Source organism: Camelus ferus, chromosome 7, assembly GCF_009834535.1.
Source record: "Camelus ferus isolate YT-003-E chromosome 7, BCGSAC_Cfer_1.0, whole genome shotgun sequence".
NCBI classification, from domain to species: Eukaryota; Metazoa; Chordata; class Mammalia; order Artiodactyla; family Camelidae; genus Camelus; species Camelus ferus.
In genome coordinates this window covers 33,444,711-33,465,819 of record NC_045702.1, presented here as the reverse complement: position 1 = coordinate 33,465,819, position 21,109 = coordinate 33,444,711, and the positions used below count along the sequence as shown (strand labels likewise).

General features: G+C 40.2%; 1 protein-coding gene across 3 annotated transcripts in view; it reads right to left on the bottom strand.

The window, feature by feature from the left end:
• The window catches only part of DOCK4 (dedicator of cytokinesis 4), a 405,529-nt gene that overhangs the window by 133,624 nt on the left and 250,796 nt on the right, over positions 1–21,109 (bottom strand). For all 3 annotated transcript variants that reach the window (XM_032483672.1, XM_032483671.1, XM_032483673.1), the window contains exons 14-16: positions 18,566–18,690; positions 17,518–17,680; positions 12,205–12,311 (exon numbers count right to left, since the gene is read on the bottom strand). In XM_032483672.1, coding sequence (XP_032339563.1) covers positions 12,205–12,311; positions 17,518–17,680; positions 18,566–18,690 — 395 coding nt within the window. The remainder of the gene's footprint in view (positions 1–12,204; positions 12,312–17,517; positions 17,681–18,565; positions 18,691–21,109) is intronic.

The following is a 21,109-nucleotide window of genomic DNA, read 5'->3' as shown; positions in this document are numbered from 1 at the left end:
GGCAGGGGCAGCTGTCAGCAAGGGCTTAAGCCCAAGTGGTTGTCCAGACTCTTAAGAGGAAATGCACAGTTCACCAGCAAAAGCCAGGGAGTGAGGAAGAGTCACCAGGGAGTTCTTTGATCCTCCTGTCACCAGGCCTGTACGGTGTGAGTGTGAGTCTGACGCAGGGTATGGACCAGAGGAAACAAACAGGAATGAGCCGTCTCCCCCCACTGAAGGGCTTAGTGAAGGGCTAAGAGTCAATGTGGTCACTGAAATGAAGCTGGTAAAGTATAGCACGGCCCTGCCTGGGCTTTAACTGGAACAATCAGTACAAAAGAGTTGGGACTGGGTGTCTGATTGCCTGCGAATCTGAGCAAGGCAGCCTCGACACCAGAAAACTGCAGCTTTGCACAAAACTGCACTGCACGTAGTTGACAGAGGGCTTTATCACCACAGTAAAATCCAGTTACTCCCCTAAACTAGATGGGTAGTTAAATATGGGTCCCTTGCATTCTGGGGAACACTTGTTACGCAGCTGTTTTGGTTTCGGCATAGGGACTATTTTTCTCATCAAATCCAGTGCAGGCATGGGACTAGGTGATTGGATATGAGAATAAGGAGACACTGTTCTCCACGTCCTTCTGCGACAGACACAGACACAGCTGAAGTCTCCCTGGTGTTATGGTGGACGAACACCAGGTAGAGGCGGGAACAATGAACGGAACCATGCTTTCTAGGAGAGACAAGGCGACCTGACCACAGCCTCTGGAGGCTACTCGTGGACTGTAGGAACCAAACAATGTCATTATCATAGGTAAGGACAATTCTCTGGGTTTGCTTTGATCAGCTGGGATCTGTGCAAGTCATTTCAAAAAGGCACGAAGTTAATTTATTACAAATTAGAGCAGAGGGTGATGAAAGCCAGTCCTCTGCTTTACTCGAGACTGAAATGAGACCTGACAGGAGGGACGTGCTCCCTCAGATTTGTACAGAACGACAAGCGCTCGGGCTCTGTGGCAGCAGCTCTTGGAGAGTAGGTACTATGACTCACAGCCTATTCCTTTGCCCAGAATTAAGCTCAGTTGGTACAGCAATGAATGGTGCACCACACTCTGGGCTGCTTTTTAACCACTATCTTAGGCATGTGAAAGAGACGCAACGAACAGTCATAAACAGTCTCAATGGTCATAGACAGTCTTCCAGAAACGTGATATCTGCCATAATGCAAGCTATGTGATTGAGAGAAAGAAGACATTTATTCAGAAATAAACCAGTACAGAGATTCACAGTATAGGAATCAAATTAAGGGGTCTGTAATTTGCAGGAAGTAGAGAATTAAATTAAAAAACACAGTAAGTTAGACAATGCAGTTGGAGCTATATATTACCAGGGAATCAAAACCAGATTTATTTTAATAGTTGTGGCAGCAAAATACCTTCTTCTGGGGGATTCTTTCAATATGATTAGTCATCCTTAATGTCATTATTAAACATTTATTAAATTCCCACTATTTACCAGTCCTTTAATTCAGTACAAAGAATGTAACAAGGAAATAAACAGTCCCTGTCCATCAGGGCATGACACTTCTGACCTCTGCACCTCTCTGTTAATACTGATTACAAAGCTTTGATAAAGACCACTGGATTCCAGCTCTGCCGGGGAAGGGAAAGAAGAACTCAAGAAAAAGAGGCTATTTGACCTCAGTCATAAAGAGTAAGAGGCTTGCCAGGCAGGCCAAGGAGAGAAAGGCATGTCATGTGGAAGAAACAACACATATAAAGGCACCGGCGAGAGAAAGTACACATATGAGACTCTGAAAATGTGGCAATTAAATGCAATGTGGGATCCTGGATCAGATCCTAGAACAGAAAAATAACATTACCGGAAAAACCTGTGAGATCCAAGTAAGTTCTGTGTTAACAGTATTGCACCAAGGTTAATTCAGTTTCAATAAATGTGCTATGGTTATATAAGATGTTAACATAAGGAGAAGCTGGGTGAAGGGTATATGGGAATTTTCTGTACTATTTTGCAACTCTTCTGTAAGTCTAAAATATCTTTTAAAAAAACTGTTATCAAAAGTACAGGTATAGTCAGACAACTATATGTAGTTTAGTATGGGTGAAGCATGTGATTTTTTTTCAACACCAAAAAGGCCTTGGGACTACCCTAAACATCTTAAGAAAAACTCAAGGTGTTTCTGATACCTGTCTCTGGTTTAAATTCCCTAGATTCAGGTACTGTCAAAGAGGTGGAACTCACTGGTTTTGAAACCAAGTGTTTAGATATGAGGGGTGAGTGTGAGAAGTAGAGAAAAACCACAGGTTTCTGTTCACAGCAGGAGTGGATGGAGATGGAATAAAGAACTCAGTTTTGGACAAGCTGAGTTGGAGGTGTCCCTGGTGAACCCAAATGAAGATGTCCAGGAGGCTGGTAAACGTTCTGGTCTACAAAGCCAGGCATGGCCATCATCAGCAGAGATGTGGCAAGTTAATAACCTACTGACATGGATGAGATGGTTCCAGAGCACAGAAAGCATAGATGGTGTCCAAGGATTAAGTCCATGGTAATGGCAACATTTAAAGGGAAGATAAGAGAGAAGAGTCCTCCAAGAAGAAGAAGGATGAAGCTCAGGAGAACACTGTCAGGGAGACCAAGGAAGATGGGATTTTCAAGAAGGGTAGTCAGTAGCATCACATGCCACAGGGAGGTCAAGGAAGGAAAGACTGAGAAAGTGTCCAGTGGTGTTAGCCCAGCACGGGCGCTAGTGTCCTCAAGGGAGAGAGCTCATGTGAACTGTGGGAACAGAAGCAGTCTGAGGAACAAATGGAATGGAGTGGCAAGAAGGAGAGACAGTGAGCAAAGACCGGCCTTTCCTATAGGTAGCCGAGATGGGAAGGGAAGAGGCAGGGTGGTTGCTGTCACAATTTGCTTGTTTTTAAAGGAAAAGGCTTGAGCATGTGAAAAACCTGGGAATGCTGCCAGAGAGAGGACACAGCAGCAGGAGCAAGAGAGGACGCTGGGGAGGAGCTAGGTCCCAGGGGAGTCAGGAGGGAGGAAGATCCAGAGGGAAGCAGGTGGAAGTATCAGCCCTGGAGGGAAGGAGTCTCGCCAATCCCGAGACAGGAAGCAGGAAGGAAGGGAAGGATGCAGATAAGTTTGCAGGTGGCAGAGGAGAGAGCACAGGAAGCTAAGGAAGCTCCTGTCTGATGGCTTCTGTTTTCTCTGTTAAGGACACGGGAAGTGGGGGGTTAGGCAGAATGGTAAAATCTTGGAGATGCCTCTTAGGGGGACTGAGAGAGGGAGCTTAGTTTGCCTGCAGTGTGGATGGTTCTGCATCTATATCTATCAGGCTGATGCTAACCTATAACAATGGTCTCATTTCCTCCACTAATAAATGTTCAACTGCCTAGGGAGGAGTATAGGAGGGGTCCACATTGACAGGTTGATCTAGGGCTGGCTTTTTCTTCCTGTGCAGGCACAGCTGAACTAAAGATCAAGGGATATTCTTGGTAAGAAAAAGAAGAAAGCAAAGTTAGAGAGGGTCTATTGGAGGAGAATAAGACTGAAAAACAGGGAAAGTCAGAAAACTGGAAAGATGAAAGGTTGTGGTCAGGGTATAAGGAATTTATGATTTTTTATTAGAAGTGGCTCTGGGTGATTTCATCCATCCACACATCCATCATCCATCCTTCCATCCATCCACCCATCCATGCATGCATCCATATACCCGTCTCTCCGTTATCTATCCTTCTATCCATCTATCCTGCCATCCGTCCAGCATTTATTTAGCACCCACATGGGAGGTCCTGCTGGCTGGAGATGGAGCAAGGCAGAGGGAGAGACCCCAATAAAGCAGAACCCAAATGAAGGTCGCTGGAGTTGAAGTGACCAAGAAACGAGGGAATAGGGCACTGAACAGGTCAATCAGAAGAAGACAACTTTGAACTAGGGGTTAGGCTAACTGTGGGCAAGTAAACAGTTACCCACCACCCCATCTACCCCTCTTCCTCATTGGTCAGCAAAACACACACCGGTAGAAGACAGTAACTAGGATGGGCAGAAATTTGAAGCGCTGTATGGAGTGAGCCTTATGGTAGGCAGGGAAGCTCTTTACAAGAGGATGGAGAATCAGTATCTTTCAAGGCACTGGGGCATTTAGAGACATCAGTCCTCCAGATACTGGACACAAGGCTTCAGAAGATGAGATCTCTCTACCCCTAGAGGCCACACAGGAAGCTCTCTCAACAGAGGAGAGCCAGGTTTCAGTTGAGGCAGGGCATTTTAAAAGACTGAAGACGCAGTGGTATTAATTAGTTAAAGTGAGAAGGCTTTCTGCATGTCACATTAATAGCCTTCACTGCTAAAACCAAGTCCTCCTATTAAGTTATCTTAGCCTTTTCTTTATTTTTCTGTTCAGCTTCCGCATTCAGCTTGGCATGCTTTTATGCTAAACTTACCAAGTCACTTACTTTTTCATTTAATTTTGCAGGTCTTTACTATTTAATTTCTCTCACAGTGTGTAACAAAACAAGGATTATGTGAACAATGATCCTATGCCCCAGCTCAGGGTGGACAGATATGTTTCAGGTTTGTCTAAGATCACCTTGATCATGGTTACAGGGGCATCTCTTTCAGAACAGCTGGAGTAGCATGTAGAGCACTCTGGACAGCGAGATGGGTGGCAGACCTATCAGTCTATCTTAATTTTTCATAGTCCTCTCACTTTCTCATTTTACTTATAAATACAAACACACTGTACCGAAGGATAAGTGGAGAGCCACCCAGTCTGAAAAATCTACCTCAAAGATGGTAAGCAGGGAAGAATGGACTTCTACAGACCAGGGGGGAACTGGGATATAGCATAAGAAACTGAAAAGTTATAAGGAAAAAATACGAACACAGAGAGCTCATAAACAAAGTTTCAGATAGCAAAAGTGAAATAAACAAACTGACAAAAGACTTGTAATCCTAGACATTCAATTAATCCTTCTCCAACTAGAAAAATGATCACCCCCTATTTGGCTGATTTCTTACTGACCCTTCTCTTGATGAGATGCAATAAATTCCACTATAAGGAATCAGATTCTCTACTAAGCAAAACCCCAGCCTGGCTGGGTTGGGCCACTTGAGCCACAGTGGTGTTAATCAGTAACAATGAATTTGCAAAACTCCCATTTCTTTAAAGGTAGACTGTATTATTACTTGTTTATTTATACATATATACTAGATCTGAAGGTATCTTAGAATGCACTTCCAAGAACTAAAAATCCATCCCTGGAATAAGTCAGAATGGAGACTTGAGTGCGCAGCTATTAACTAACTGCCTATCCTCCTTTTTTGGATTCTCACATTATTTTCCTTAAGAGACCTGACTTCTGGAAAACGAATTCTCTTACAATCGTTATTTCCATCTCTTTTCTTAATTTGCTTTCCAGCAGGTGTCTGACCAGAGGTAGCCAAAATACCCCTACAAAATTAAGGAAGACAACAATCCTACCAGAACACAGCAAAATAACAAAACTTAGTTAGATTAAATACTGTTACAGCAAGTTAGCAATTCCAAAGACAGGTTTTGGACTTAGCCCATCAGCGCCTGGGAGATATTCCTGATGCTCTGAGAGCTGAAAAGGAACCCTGGAAGCACCAAATCTCTAATGATGACTAATCAAGTCCTTTCACTTTCCTTTCTAAAGCTACAGTGTTCAGATTTTGGTAGATTTCAGAGTTTATTTCCATTGAACATCACTCCAAACATGTTATAAATCATGTAAAGTTGAAAATGACTGTAAAAGAGGCCTTTGCCCTTAGGATTCTTTAGCTCCTGCCCTAAAGGATGAATCCAGGTCCTTGTCAGACTATTAACAGTTAACACCTCTGCGAGAACAATTTCCTTAAAACACACTTGGAAGAGGAGTCCAGCTATTGTCACAAAGGAAAACTATCTCTTTCATAAATTTTAGGCCCAAATTAAGCTATTAAATAGTCTTCAACACAGCAATTTTTTTTTCTTAGCTCACTGCAGGACTGAGTCTTTTAAATTAATACCTTCCATCCAGGAAAAAACTGTAATTTGAACAGACACATGCACCCCAATGTTCACAGCAGCACTATTTACAATAGTCAGGACATGGAAACAACCTAAATCTCCATCAACAGATGACTAGATAAAGAAGATGTTGTATATTTACACACACACACACACACAATGGAATATTACTCAGCCATAGAAAGTGAAACAATGCCATTTGCAGCAACATGGATGGACCTAGAGGTTATCATATTAACCGAAGTAAGGCAGACACAGAAAGAAAAATAACAATCATAAGATATCACTTATATGTGGAATCTAAAAAAAAGTAAGATACAAATCTTATTTACAAATCAAAAATAGACTCATGGACATAGAAAACAAACTATGCGTACCAAAGGGGAAAGGTGGTTGGAGGGATAAATTAGGCATTTGGGATTAACAGATACACATTACTATATACAAAATAGATAAACAACAAGGACCTACCGTATAGCACAGGGAACTAGACTCAATTTCTTATAATAAGCTATAATGGAAAATAATCTGAAAAAAATACATATATACATGTGTATGTATGCATATGCATAACTGAATCACTTTGCTGTACACCTGAAACTAACATTGTAAATCAACAACACTTCAATAAAAAATAAAATTAAAACAAAACCAAAAAACTAATACCTTCCATGAGGAGCAAGTAGATTTTAACTCTAAATATCCTACTATGAACCATAGTTATTCTCTATGTCATAGCTACAAGAAAGTGTTGAAGACACTTTCTAAAAATCATTTTTTCCCCATCTCTCATCAACCTTAGGATTCACAGACAGTACCTGCCAATGAATGTTACGGACTATGGTTTATAAAGATCTGAGGCAAATACTGTATCTTTAAAACCCTCCCATAAACATTACTGTCAAGATTTTACAACAGAAGAATGGCCTTTAGTTAGATGAATCTCCAGAATTAAATGGGATAAAACAAAGCTAAGTCTAACTTTCTGTCTCTTCTGATTTTCATTTTTTCAAAATGAAGATTTTAATGTTCTAAAATGACACTTGCCCACTGATACAAACTTTAAGAAATGTAAGAATGAAAATAAAGTTATTGTTAATATTTTAGGATATCCTTCCAAGCATCGCTACACACATATATACATGTGGAACTGTAGTTAAACAGTTTTATAAAATGGTATTATACTAATGCTCCCTTCATTTCTCTCTAGGCTTTCCCACCCAAATACCCATTTATTTAGATAACTTTCAAATTTTCCATATTTTAAGGAATCTGCAATGATCATCCTTGGCTTATCTTTTTGCTCACCTTGTCTGATTATCTTCTCCCAATAAACACCAAGATGTAGAATGGCTGAGCCATAAATGAAATTATCTGTGTGTTGCCAAACTGTCCTCCAGAAAGACAATACCATTCACATTTCCTCTATGAATGGAAGAGAGTGTTCATTTTTCCTTTAACCTTACTTTCCAGTTCTGGATTTTAAAAATCTTTTCCAATCTCATATGTCGAAAGAGTTCCCTTTCCTTAAATTATGGTTATGATCATGCAATTGAACAGTCTTTGACTATCAAAATTATAATTGCAAAGATTACGCATGGAATGGAATATGGGTTGATATTGGGAGATCACATGTTATTCTGATATTAACCAATAAAAAGTAACATATAATCTAGCAAAAAAAAAGATTTCCCATTCTTTAACTTTCATTTCTTTGACTATTTGGCTATTCACATATTTATGTTATATATTTGCATTTCTTATTTTTGAATAGCTTATTTGTAGTGCTTATCAAACTTCCATTTTTTACTGATCTGTGATAACTCTTGGCAAATTGGGAATAGTCCCCTTTATAAGCCATGTTGCAACCATGTTTCAGTTTACTGCATGTCTTTCAGCTTTGATTAGGATGGTTTTATCAATAAAGAGGTTTTAAACTTTATGCAGCCAAACTTAACACATTTTTTTTGTGCTTGGTTTCCAACATTTGAGAGACATCATTAGAAAGGCCTTCCTTACCTGAATTTTCTAAAGATGCTCACTCATATTATTTAGGCTTTTATGGTCTTATTTCTTACATTTAATCTAGAATTCGTTTTGATCTAAGAAGCAAGGGAGGTATCCGGTTCTTTATTTTTTCCCCCAACACCCACTGTGGTCATCTCAACATCACTGATTAAATGGGCTATTTTTTTACCCAATAACTTGAAATCCACTCCTCCCTTTATCTTTCTTTGTTTTTTTGGCTCTCTTTAAAAAAAAAAAAATTCAAAGCTGCAATCATCAGCAGACTGTACACCTTCCTGTCAAGCATTATGCTCATAATATGGTTTAATAATCATAAACTGCAAGTAGCCTTAAGTTGACACTGAATTTCCTGGCTCAGAACTACAAAGGAAAAAAAAAAAAAACAACACAGCATCAATCAGACAAAAAAACAAAAGATGTTATGCTTGGCAGGTATTCCATATCTCTTTAAGCAACACTGAATAACCCTAATTATAAGACAACTCAGCTACTTCAGGTCCTTCTGTGGAACTAACGGTTCCTGATGGATCCATACAATGTAGATCTGCCCCAGATCAATGATTTAGAGGTAACATCGTCAGCCTCCTTTGTGGTGGACGAAGATCATGGACAATGCCCGTCCTTTAAATTTTTCAAGCTCAAATACATTTTTTTATGCTTTAAGGATGAGAATTCTGGGCAATCAGTGAAAATTTGGACAAGGGCTTGAGATGATTCAAAGCTCTACTTTTGAGAAAAGTTTTGGTTCTGCCAGAGGCACCCAGACAGGCTCCTGGTAATGGAGGAGAATGGTTCTCTGGCTGGGAATCAAGACCAGTTGGGCTCCTAAATGCTCACCTGGAGAAGCAAACTCTGCTGCCTGTCCTGCCGGCATTTTAAGCCTATGGGTGTCTCTAAGCAGCAACTAAGAGCCTTAGTATTATTGACACTCATTTAGAGGACTCAACCCAGACTTGACTGGAGACTTAGCACCTGACCAAAAAAACACCCTCTGACCCACAGGTGAGAGAAACCGCATGTAAAACGTAGTAAGGAAGTGACTTATTCTTCTCAGTATGATTAGGAAGCTAAGTATCTTAGCCCTGCCTTTTCTGTGTGAAGATTTAATGCTATACACAGAGGCAAGACCATAAACAATCATATCAAGTACCACTTATGTCTTTTGGAAAACTGGAGCTGAAGACATTGCCTGTCATATTACCCATCTCACATGAGGGGTCTCAGACCTAAGGGTGAGATAAGCAGATTATCTTGGGTGTCTAGTACATTTAGCTCCTCTGTTGGCTGCAGTAGTTACTCTGCTTTAAAATATTTCTTTCTTGGTATTTTAAAACTAAGCTCCTTTAAGTCACCTTTGAAGTCGAGAGAACGTACATACCACAAACGGAAGGGCTTTAACTGTTTTGTTTGCCACTGCATTCCCAGTCACTAGGACAGTGCTTGCCCTGTAGTCTGTGGTCAATGAGTTGAACGAACAACCAGAAAATCAATGATTAAAGAAATATACACATCCATGCATATACAAACTTAAATTCACCAGATGTCTTGTGTATGAACACTCATTCCATTGACAATAGTTCAAAGGTAAAGAAAGTTTTGGTTTGTAATCTCCTTCATTCATTCAGTACATCTACACTGCATGTCTGCCACATGCCAGAACCCCTCTGACACACTTATTGCTCTTGAGGGGCTCACAGATCTACTGGACTAAGCCAACGGATCACCAGACAATTATGGGACAATGTAATGAGGACGATGGTAAGAATGTGTGCAGATATCCAAGGAACTCTGGGAAGGAAGGCACTTAGCTGGCTGGGATACAGGGAACAGGGGCTGGGGAATGGGCATCATTCTCCTGAGTAAAGGTTCTGGCCCCAGTGAGCCTCTGAGGATGAGAAGGCATCAGCTACGGGGAGGCAGGGGAAGGCATGACTCCAGGAGGGCCAGATGGAGCAGGGGGAACCAGCAGGCAGGAGAGAAGGGAGTAGAAAGAGCTGGATGTGGCTAAGGCATCAAATAAAGGACTAGAAGTGGTGAGAGGTAAAGCAATAAGGAAGAGGGAGCCTGACATGCCTTGAGAAGTCTGCAATTTTTCCTTTTAGCAATGGTGAGCTTTTCAATGGGTTTAAGTGGGGAAGGGGCCTGGTGAGATCTGCAGCTTAAATGGGTCACCCTAATGGCTAGGTGGGAAATGGACTGGAGGGACATGAGCTCCAGGTCCGCAGAACTAGTTAGCCTAAGGGAGAGCTGGCAAGAGCCTGGAAAAGCATGTGGCTACAGAAATGGAGAAGTGCAAAGGAGAAATATTGTGGAGAAAATTCTCTGTCTCATAGTTGCTAGTTTCTTCTTTCTATACTTCATTACTACTACTATTCTCAGATAACTTCTAAGGGTCTCTTGTTACATGAATTTTCTTTTTATTGCCTACTACAGTATACTTGATTCAAATGTTTTTATGATATTTCTAGATGCAAAAACCAGAAAGTAACCACCACTGAAGTTGTCATGACAAAGCCCAGCCATTTGTCTCCTTGCTGAGTGAGGGCAGCAGACAAGAAAACTATAAAGCTGACCTTGCTAAATTTGCTTCTGGGGGTATACAGATCTTCAGATAAGAAAGCAGGTATTAGGAATATTTAAAAACTTATTTATAAGGTTTATCTAATCCTCTCACAGCAACAGAAAGGACCTTAAGGTCACCATACAGATTTCTCTAATACCTACACTTAAATTAAGATACAAAAACAAATCATCTTTAAAATATGTGTTAGAATATGACAGAATATAGAGACAAAACTCTCAAAAAGACACACTCCCTGACAGCAATCATCCAAAAAAGTATCTTCTCAGTCATTTTGTTCTACTTTTCTAGAGGGAGGATAAGATAGTAAGTTAACAGTCTCCTAAGGCAATAGAAATAAAAGCAAAAATAAACAAATGATACCTAATTAAACTTAGAAGTTTTTGCACAGCAAAGGAAAATATAAACAAAACAAGAAGACAACCTACAAACTGGGAGAAAGTATTTGCAAACAATGCGACTGACAAAGGATTAATTTCCAAAATACACAAATAGCTCATATGACTTACTAACAAAAAGACAAACAACCTAATCAAAAAATGGGCAGAAGACCTAAAGAGACATTTCTCCAAAGATGACATACAGATGGCCAATAGGCACGTGAAAAGATGTTCAACACTGTTAATTATCAGAGAAAGGCAAATCAAAACTACAATGAGGCATGACCTCATACCAATCAGAATGGCCATCATTAAAAAGTGTACAAATAATAAATGCTGGAGAGGGTGTGGAGAAAAGGGAACCCTCGTACTCTGTTTGTGGGAACGTAAACTGGTGTATCCACTATAGAGAACAGTATGGAGGTTCCTTAAAAAACTAAAAAGAGTTACCATATGATCCAGCAATCCCACTCCTGGGCATATATCCAGAAAAGATAAAAACTCTAATTTGAAAAGACACATGCACTCCAATGTTTACAGCAACACTATTTACAACAGCCAAGACATGGAAGCAACCTAAGTGTCCATCAACAGATGAACAGGTAAAGAAGATGTCCTATATATATACAATGGAATATTATTCAGCCACAAAAAAGAATGAAATATTGCCATTTACAGAAACATGGAGGGACCTAGAGATTATCATATTAAGTGAAGTAGGTCAGAGAAAGACAAATATTATGTAGTACCACTTACATGTGGAATCAAAAAAACCAGTATAGATGAACTTATTTACAAAATAGAGACAGACACACAAACACAGAAAACAAACTTATGGTTACCAAAGGGTAAGGGGGGGTAGAAGGTAGGAATAAAATGGGAGTATAAGATTACAAATGCACACTACCATATGTAAAATAGATAAATGACAAGGATTTACTGGACAGCACAGGGAACTATATTCAATATCTTGTAATAAACTATAAGGGAAAAGAATTTTAAAAAAGAATATAGATATATACATATATATGTATAACCAAATCACTTTGATGTACATCTGAAACTAATACAACATTGTTAAGTCAACTGTATGTCAATAAACTATACTTTAAAAAAAGAAAAAGATAACAGGTGAGTAACTCAGCCCTGTTTCTCACAGCCATCCAACATCTGACTGATGTTACCTTATGCACAATGAGCTCATGAGTGCCATCTGGAAGAGTCCTACCATCTTCCTGCATCAGGGGGACGAAAGAGAAACCAAACAACTTCTTCTCTCCTTTCTCCTTCGCTGTAGGGGAAAAAAATTTGTAACTTACATGTATGCATACAACTGTGTTCTGGTACACAGATTGTGAAGAAGTGTGATCATCAAGAAGTACAACCCTCACACCCCAGCTCCTCTGACATAATGAAGAGCAGATTTTACGATGGGACCTCTGTCCACAGTAGTCACCTTCTAACCCCATATTCCTGCCTCAGAATCTGCAAGTACATTCCCTAATTTTCTTCATAGATTATCTGAAATTACATTTTTTTAAAAAATTATGGATTTCCTATTTCTTCTCACCTCCCACCCTCCCTCCCTGAACATAAGCACCATGGAGGGCAGGATTCTTGTCTGTTTTTTTTTTAATGGTATGCTTGTTATCTCAGAATGCCAAGGACATAGTAGGTTATCAATAAATATATGGCAAATAAATGAACAAGTGAGTGAATCAATGTGATATGCAACGTTTTGCTTACTACCTATGGAAAGGGAGTTTCTAAGCTCTGTCTTGGTCCATTGACAGAACTTTCCCTAGAGCCACATGCGTAAAGACAGAGACCTATGGAAGCTACCTCCTTAGAACAAGGCATGCTGAAAACCAACGCAAATTACAATCCATCGTTTAATAACAGCTTACCACAGTAGTATTCTGGAAGCTGGAAATAAGGCAATGGGGTTTTCAGATGCTCAACTGTGAATTACAATGGCTAGAAATGTCAGGGTCATTGGTGATTATTTCTAGATAAGGAAACTGAGGTCTCACAATGTCAGGTAAACTGTTTGAGACCTCCTGAGTACCATTCCAGTTCTTTCCACCCAGCTTCCTTTTCTTCAAAAGTGGGGAAAGCATGAAAAGAACCTGGTTTGGTCAACTGGACTCTCTCCTTGTATTTAGACATGTGGGGAGGAGTCGCAGGCTGGCAGCCATTGTGGACTGGACGGTTCCTCTTTTCTACACAACTGGGAAGTGGAGGTTATACGTGATAGAAAAGGGCAGTTCTGGGATGCAGTAAGACCCGCGCTAGAGGAGTCAGACATGGTGAGGCTCCAGAAACAAACACATTGTCCCCTTCCAATGGCTTCTGGCATTGAACCACAGGGACACGGAATCCCGTGCAGAGAACAGTAATTTTAGCTTACGCCCCTAGCATGAGGACATCCCTGAAAATGTGATTATAGCAAAGGATTTTCTTTTAAAATCATTAACTTCAACCCCAGAGAGAAACTGGGAAAATATCAGTACTCTTCAAAGGTAAACAAAAGTCACAGCAAAGATCTCTGGGAAGAAATTTCTATGTCAATGAGCATGCTAGGTACGGAACCTGTGGTTTAGGGGAAAAGATTTATTTAAAAATAATTTCCTAAGTTTATTTGACAGTCTTTTTGGTGTGGTTTTTGGTATTCAAGATAAAAAGAATCCAAGATAAATAAAATTAGCAAAGATACAGAACAAAGCAATAGTTTGCCCAAATTTGCCTTCTGCTATAAAATAAAAATAAATACTAAATAGAGTTTCAAGTACATGGCCTTCTATCCTGAGCTATTAGATCAGGATTAATAAACTGAAGGGATGGTTATATATAATATGCATAGTATGATTCCCTTTTACTAATAAAACCCCTGAATTTATGGATTCTACCTCCTAACTTTACAATTCTTTCTTTCTAGTACCCCAGCTCCAACAATTCTGCCCCCGGGGACCCCCAATTTATTAACATACCCCTCCCTACCCCTCCACTCCCTCTTCCCATTTCATCATTCTAATCAATTTCTTGAAAATACCCTCAACCCCTCATTTCTCCACACTTTCATTAATAAGACTGCACCCTGGTAGAAGCCAATGTGTGGCTTATTCCATGCACATAGGTAGACTAATCTAAGTTTAATTAGTGTACACTAACCATAAAAGCACCCTGGGCTGGGCAAACCTCCCACACAGGCCTAATCAACTCACTCTTTCCCTCTGCTAGACAATAATTTCATCATCAGTTCTTCTCCCCGCTCAAACCTCCAATACCTTGACACTGTCCTCATGCTCAGCTCCTGTGGAAAGAACTCCCACATGCCCTAGCAACCACCTACTACTACCCACCTGCACCTGCCCTCCTGTACCATTCCAGAACTGCCCACAATCCCACCCAAGGCCAATTCTTAACCTTGAGCACTGAGTCCCACGCGCCTTCCCCAACTCAAGGACACTGCGCCCACAGATGTCTCCACTTGCTTCTACATCATCAGTGTTTCCTCTCTACTCAATGATTCCTCTCAAACGTGCTTTAAAAACTCCATCTTCAAAACAACAACAACAACTTCTTGTGACCCACTGCTTTTATAGCTACTATCCCATTTTCTCTGCTCTCTTGTATTCTTCACAGCAAAGTTTCTCAAAAGATTAGTCTACACTCACCGCCTACCCTTCCTTTCCTCTATCTCTGACTCATTCTAGCCAGGCATTCCACACCACAAACCCACTAGAATCTCTTGTCAGGTTCAATAACTTGCATGATGCCAAATTTCTCTGTCCTTATTTATCACTGGCACCTGACACATCTGATCAATCCCCTTCTGGAAGACTTTATTTAGTCTCCATGATTCTACTTCAATCTCACTGACTATTCCTTCTTAAACTCACTTAATGGCTACCTCTCATTCTCCCAAAATCTAAATGCGTTAAGTGCCCCAGGGATCCATCCTTGGACTACCCTTTGCTATTTAAACTTACACAGGAATCTCATCCAGTCTCATGGCTTTGAAAAATCCTCGGTATCTATGACACACTGAAGCTGCCTGGACTGGCTCACAAGACCTGACTGTGTGCATCTTTCCCCAGCTCCAAGATCAGTGATGTCATTGGCTTGAAATTGGCCATGGTGGGAGTATTTACCCCGTGGAAAACAGCAAATGCTATAATTTAGGGCTTCCCCTCCCCTCTCTGTCACCCCAAGTGCTGGTTAAATATTTACAGCACACCACTGAACTATATGTTCTCATTATCAAGTTTAAGTCTTCAGCTTGGATCTCATTCAACTGCCTATCTGACATTGTAAATGTCTAATATTCTCAGACTTAACATTTTAAGAGTGGAATGTTCGATTTTTGCTCTCCAGTCTTCCTGTTGTCTTTCCCACTTAAATAACCACTTTATTCTGAAGCCAAAATCTTGAGGTCGACCTCGATTTTTCTCCTTCTTTCACATCCAATCTGTCAATAAATCTAGAAAAGAATCAAACCGCTACCATGCGAACGCAAACCACTTAAATCTCTTACATGGAGGACTGCAGAAGCCTCCTGAATGGCCATCCTGTTCCCACCTGGCCCACCTAAAAATCCAGCGTCTGTACAGCGGCCAGACTTTCTTTAATCTAAGTCATCTAAGGGCTCTCCTCACTCCACATAAAGTCCCAAGTCCTCCCCACGACCTAAAAGACAACACAGGATCTGGCTCCCTTGTTCTCTCTCTGGTCTCATCTCCAAACTCTCTCCCTTGCTCATTCTGGCCTTCTTGCTATTCCTTGAAAGTGCCAACCGTGTCTCAGTCTTGTGTAGTACTTACTGTTCTATCTGCCTGGAATACCCTTTCCCCAGATACCCAAAGCCTCCACCTTCACGTCTTCTATGTTGTGCTGACGCATCTCTGTCAGAGAGGTCGCTCCTGTCGGCCTTACGTAAAACAGCAACACAGCACCATCGCTTCCTAGCATCTCATTCCAATTTAGTCTTCTTCACTGGACTTAACACTATCTGATAAGAGTGTATATTTATTTGCCCACGTATTGTCTGTCTTCCCTCCCTAGAATGAAAGATCTATGAGAGGAGGTACTTTGTTGCATTCACTGATATATTTCCCATGCCCAGTAAAATGGTAGACGTATAGGTGTTCAATGAATATTTATGTCATGAATAAATGATATTTTAGAATAAATACATGGACACACAACGAAATACTTGGAAGCTCATATGATAAAATGATTACATTGATTACTTGTACAGGATTATGGGGATTTTCTTTCTTCTTCACACTTTGCTGTTTCTTCTAAACTTTAATAATGAACATTTAAAAAAAAACCACACCCACGTGGATAATGTTTGAAGTACAAGGACAAGAAGGCAGAGATCCAACGGGTTTTACTGAAAATCACCTTTATTCTACTTTCCAAGTTCTGAGTTATAATAATTTTCTCCAAAGGCTCTTTCTCCTTTTTCTCCCATTTCACTTTTATTTTCTGACCTTAAAGCTCAAAGCTCATATGAAGCATAAGGGAGAATTTGTAACAAAGACTGGTAGAAGGAATGGTGTGGCACTATGCCAACTCCTTTACGCTCCCTTACTTCACACTCTACCCATGAAACTCCTCTGGAAATTTGGAAGAAGGGTAAGACCTGCTAGCCATCTCCCTACATTCTGAAACATCCACAAACTCATCATTTGTGGAGCTTCCTGAGCCAATTCCAAGACATGCCACAGTCCCACAACGAAGTCCTTCTCCTCTCCCTGAATCCTGGGTGAGTTACACAGCATGCAGGCATGGTCACTGCATATCTACTGGCAATGCCTTTGGTCCTTCTAGACTGGAGAGAAGCCTGCTCCTTCTCCAATACTGAGATTCTTCTGTATCTCTTGATTGTAATATTGTCCTTGAAGCAAGATTCACCAGAACCTTCTCCGTACAATGTATGCTACCAGAAGTGTGTAATTTGGGGGCACAGGGAATACCAGAAGATCCCTGGACTGGAGGTGGGTAGAGGCAGGGAGTGGAGGCTTGAGAGGGTGGTAACGAGGGCAAAAGAATTAAAACAGAGATGTCAAGAATTGACAACTTTACGGATAGTAATGTCCACATGAACAAACCCTGTAACATTTCTATGTCTTGGGTTTTTTAGATCTATGAAATGTGGCAATTACTTCACATCATCTCTAAGGCCTATTTGAGTTGACATCACTCGATTCTTATTTGAATACTGTTTGAGACTGCACGGTGATGCAGATTTCCGTGGGTATTTTGTATCCTCCTTTTTCTTTCCTCTATGTTTCCACAGAGGTTATTGGTTCTTCAAGAAGAAGTGAGCCCACTCACCCCACGGGATTCCACTCACCTTTGTTTTTCCCTTGTGTTGGTCTCCGGTTTGTCACACACTTTCTATGTATTAGCCCACCCTGTTGTTTCAGCTCAGTAAACGGACCACCCCAACACAACAAAGCCACAGAGACCGTCCGCCAAGCACTTACTGGAGCAATGCCGAAACTCGAAGCGGATGTGCGCACCCCGGAATTTATCCACAGGGATTGGAAGTTTCAGCAGCTCAGACCACCTGGGACTGTTGTTATGATAAAGCACAAAGGAGTGGTAGTCACTAGCTGGTGGCTCTCCAGAGCCGAAGGAGATAAAATCCTAACAAAGGAAACATGCAGGTTAAAGACAGCTTCATTTCAAGATGATTTTGGATGCAGCAAAGCCAGTGCTGTGCTGTATCTGCCTGCTCCCGAAACAGCACTCCCTGTGAAATTACCTCCTCAGTCCTTTGCAGGGCTGTTTCTGCACTTGCTTCTACTGGCTGGCAGTGTCTGTTTCATCCTAAGGCTGGTCTCCCAGGACCCATCCTGCCAAGGGTGGACCTCGGTGACATTTGCAAGATAGGCAACTGCATGCCCAATTTGGAGTCAACTACGTAGCAAAATTCTCAACCTGCCACAGTCAAAAGCCCTTGCGGTGCCCCCCTGGGGCTCAAGGGAAACACTTCTTCCGTAAGAGAATCCACTATTTTCACCCCAATTAGTAATACCCTAATCCTCATGCCCTATGTTGGTTAAAATGAAAATACATAGAATTAAATATGATTTTTTAATTTTTTTACCAATTGCCAAAAGAAAAAGTGTTCCTCTCCAAAACTATGATAGATGAAAGGGGAAAAATGAAATAGCATAAAAATATGGCATTTAAGGAACAGCTGCTATGAGAACAATGTTGACATAATTAATTAAACAATTAAACCTTAAAAGCCTTTTTTTTGTTTTTCTACTTTCTTTTCTGAAAGGCATTTTAATGATTAAAAAAAAAAAAACCACCTAGGCTCACACAGACACCTCTCATCTGTGTGGCCCACGATGGCAGTGTAACCTGAAAATTTTTTCTATTAAAAAAAAAAACTACACAGAGGTAGAGAAGAAAAACAAGACTGAAAATAATGCAAATCAGAATTTAACTGCTGGAATTAAAGATGAACTCAAAGCAATGGTGTGGAATTGTTTTACCAAAAAGTATCCATCATTTTCATACCTTCAAGGTCTGGCCACTGCTCTCTACAATGAACATCGTAACTTCCACATTTCTGGCCACACTCTTTCCTCCTTTTTCAAATTCTCCCCTTTCTATAGTGATGTATAAATCATTCCGCATTTCACCTAGGAGGAGAGGGGAATTGAAACCATGTTATATGTAATAGGAAGTGTAATAAAGTACTCTATCAAGAAAAACTTTAGTTCATAAAAAAGTGTTACAGTATACACATAAAAGTAAAATGTGCAATATTTATACTTTTATAAAAAGATCCCCACCCTCACTGCCAATATCCAAGAAAAGCAAAGGCCAGCCTCTGCTAGTCTGAATTAACGATACTGAAAATATACATTTAGGAGGTGAATACCAGGACTGAGAAGGAAGATGTTGTCAAGTTTCACCATTTTTCAATATTTCCCTCATTTCATTTATGAGGTGTGACCACAAAGTGACAGCCTAGCACGGGTGGCTCAAAGAAACCAGTCTCAATACTTCATAGTCACAGCACTTAAAGTAGAAGAAATACCTAAATGGAAGAAAATGATAGGACTGCAAAGGATACAGTTACCATTTAAATCTTTTCCAAAATTCATGGACAAAATGATCTCAGTGCTGGAAGAATCTAGATTAGTGCTTTATGAACACAGATGTAGAATAATTCAGTCATACAGACAAATTTGGTTTATTATTTCTTACCATCAAGCTATAAAACAAATGTGAAAGGCCCTGGATTCAAACTGACATAGTCTATGTACACATATATCATCGATCTTTTTTCCTCCATTGGTTATTTATAAAACTTGAATGCTTTTTCATCCTGCCCCTTTCTTATTACTGCAAGAAAAAAAGAGAAATTTGATGCCAACTAGCAAAGTTAGGCAAGCACGGGACAGCGTGCTTTTACTGCCCCGTAGGAATTAAATTATGCATAAGTGGTGAGTGGACAGGATGTGAGAAGTAAGTAAACAAAGTGTGACTAGAAAGTTTCTGAAGGTCAGTGTTGGTGAGGTTGGCAAGGTGAAATTTACTTTTGCGTAACAGCTTTCAAACAATTGAAGACTCAAAAGCAATACTTTTTTTTTCAAATAAAAAAATCTCTCAAGAAAACAAATCACTAGAAGAACAATAACCATACAACTATGCCCACACTTGGGAAATGTATCAAACTTCCTGACCAAAGTGTGCATAAGAAAGTACCCTGGCTTCCAAAGCCATGGGGGAATACCAGTGTGCCCAGTCACATTCCTCCACAAAGACCAACTTTTTATGAGAGCATCATTTGCAAATGACCTTGGCCGACCAGGAAACAGATAGGCCATAAAGTAGAGAAAAATGAAAAAGCCCTAAAAAGGATGAAATCTTACCTGTTCTTTACAAAGAGCATATAAAGAATACATTAGTGGAAAGAACTGATACAGTGGTCTCTGTCTTATGAATTTTTAGTACTCTTATACATCTCATACAAATCAACTTGGGAAGGCAATGAACTTGGAATTCCAGGAGAAAAGCAACATATTTCAACACATGTAAAATTATATTCGTATGCTTCAAGGGTTTTTCGTTTTAAGCATCTCCATTTTAAAAAAAATTAGGAGGGGGTAGGGGTATAGCTCAGTGGTAGAGTGCATGCTTAGCATTCATGAGGGTCTGGGTTCTAATTTGCAATACCTTCATTTAAAAAAAAGAACTAGTTTCCTTACAAAAAATTTTTTCTTAATTAAAAAAAAATTTTTAATTAAAATTTAGGAGAAAATAGCCCAGTATATTTTACAAGTTTTCTACATTTTTATAGCCCAGTTCATTTAATTACTATATATATTTACCTCTCACTCTTTATATATGTATATATAGTCATACATACATACATACACCCTAGTCTTTACGCTATTTCTTTTAACAATTCCATTACAGAATAAATAAGCTTACAAACTGTCCTCTGAATCCATCAGTTTCAACTCAAAACAGGTCTGCAATGCTAATGGTCTGCACAGGTGCTATTTCAACAATATGTTTGGGAGGAAATTCTTGACAATAGTTTTCCCACTAACAGATTTGGCAGGTAAAAAGAAAAAAGCAATGCAGGGAGGTGGGAATAGCTCAGTGGTAGAGTAAATGGTTAGCATGCACAAAGTCCTGGGTTCACTCTCCCAGTACCTCCATTAAAAAAATAAAACAAAAACAAAACAACAACCACAACACAAAAATCAAGGTACTTTTAAAGCAAAAGATGTTAGTTAACAGTTGCAAAATTCCTTTGCTCCTTGGAGTGGCTGACACATCATGAGCAGCTCTCCCACACACAGGCTGTCAACAGCCACTAGGAATGCGAAGTACAGCGACCGGGGTTTTCACCTGAGAAATTTCTCATACAAGTGATTAGCTTGTTCAAACCACATGGGGATTAACTGCCCTGCAAAAAGAAGAGTAACCGTTTCTTGGAAGGGGGACTTCCAACTCTCCTCTGTTGGAACTACTGGCAACTCCAACTTAAGCAAAGACAGGGGGAGATGAGGGAGGTTTGCAAGACGACCTGTCTCCACCCTT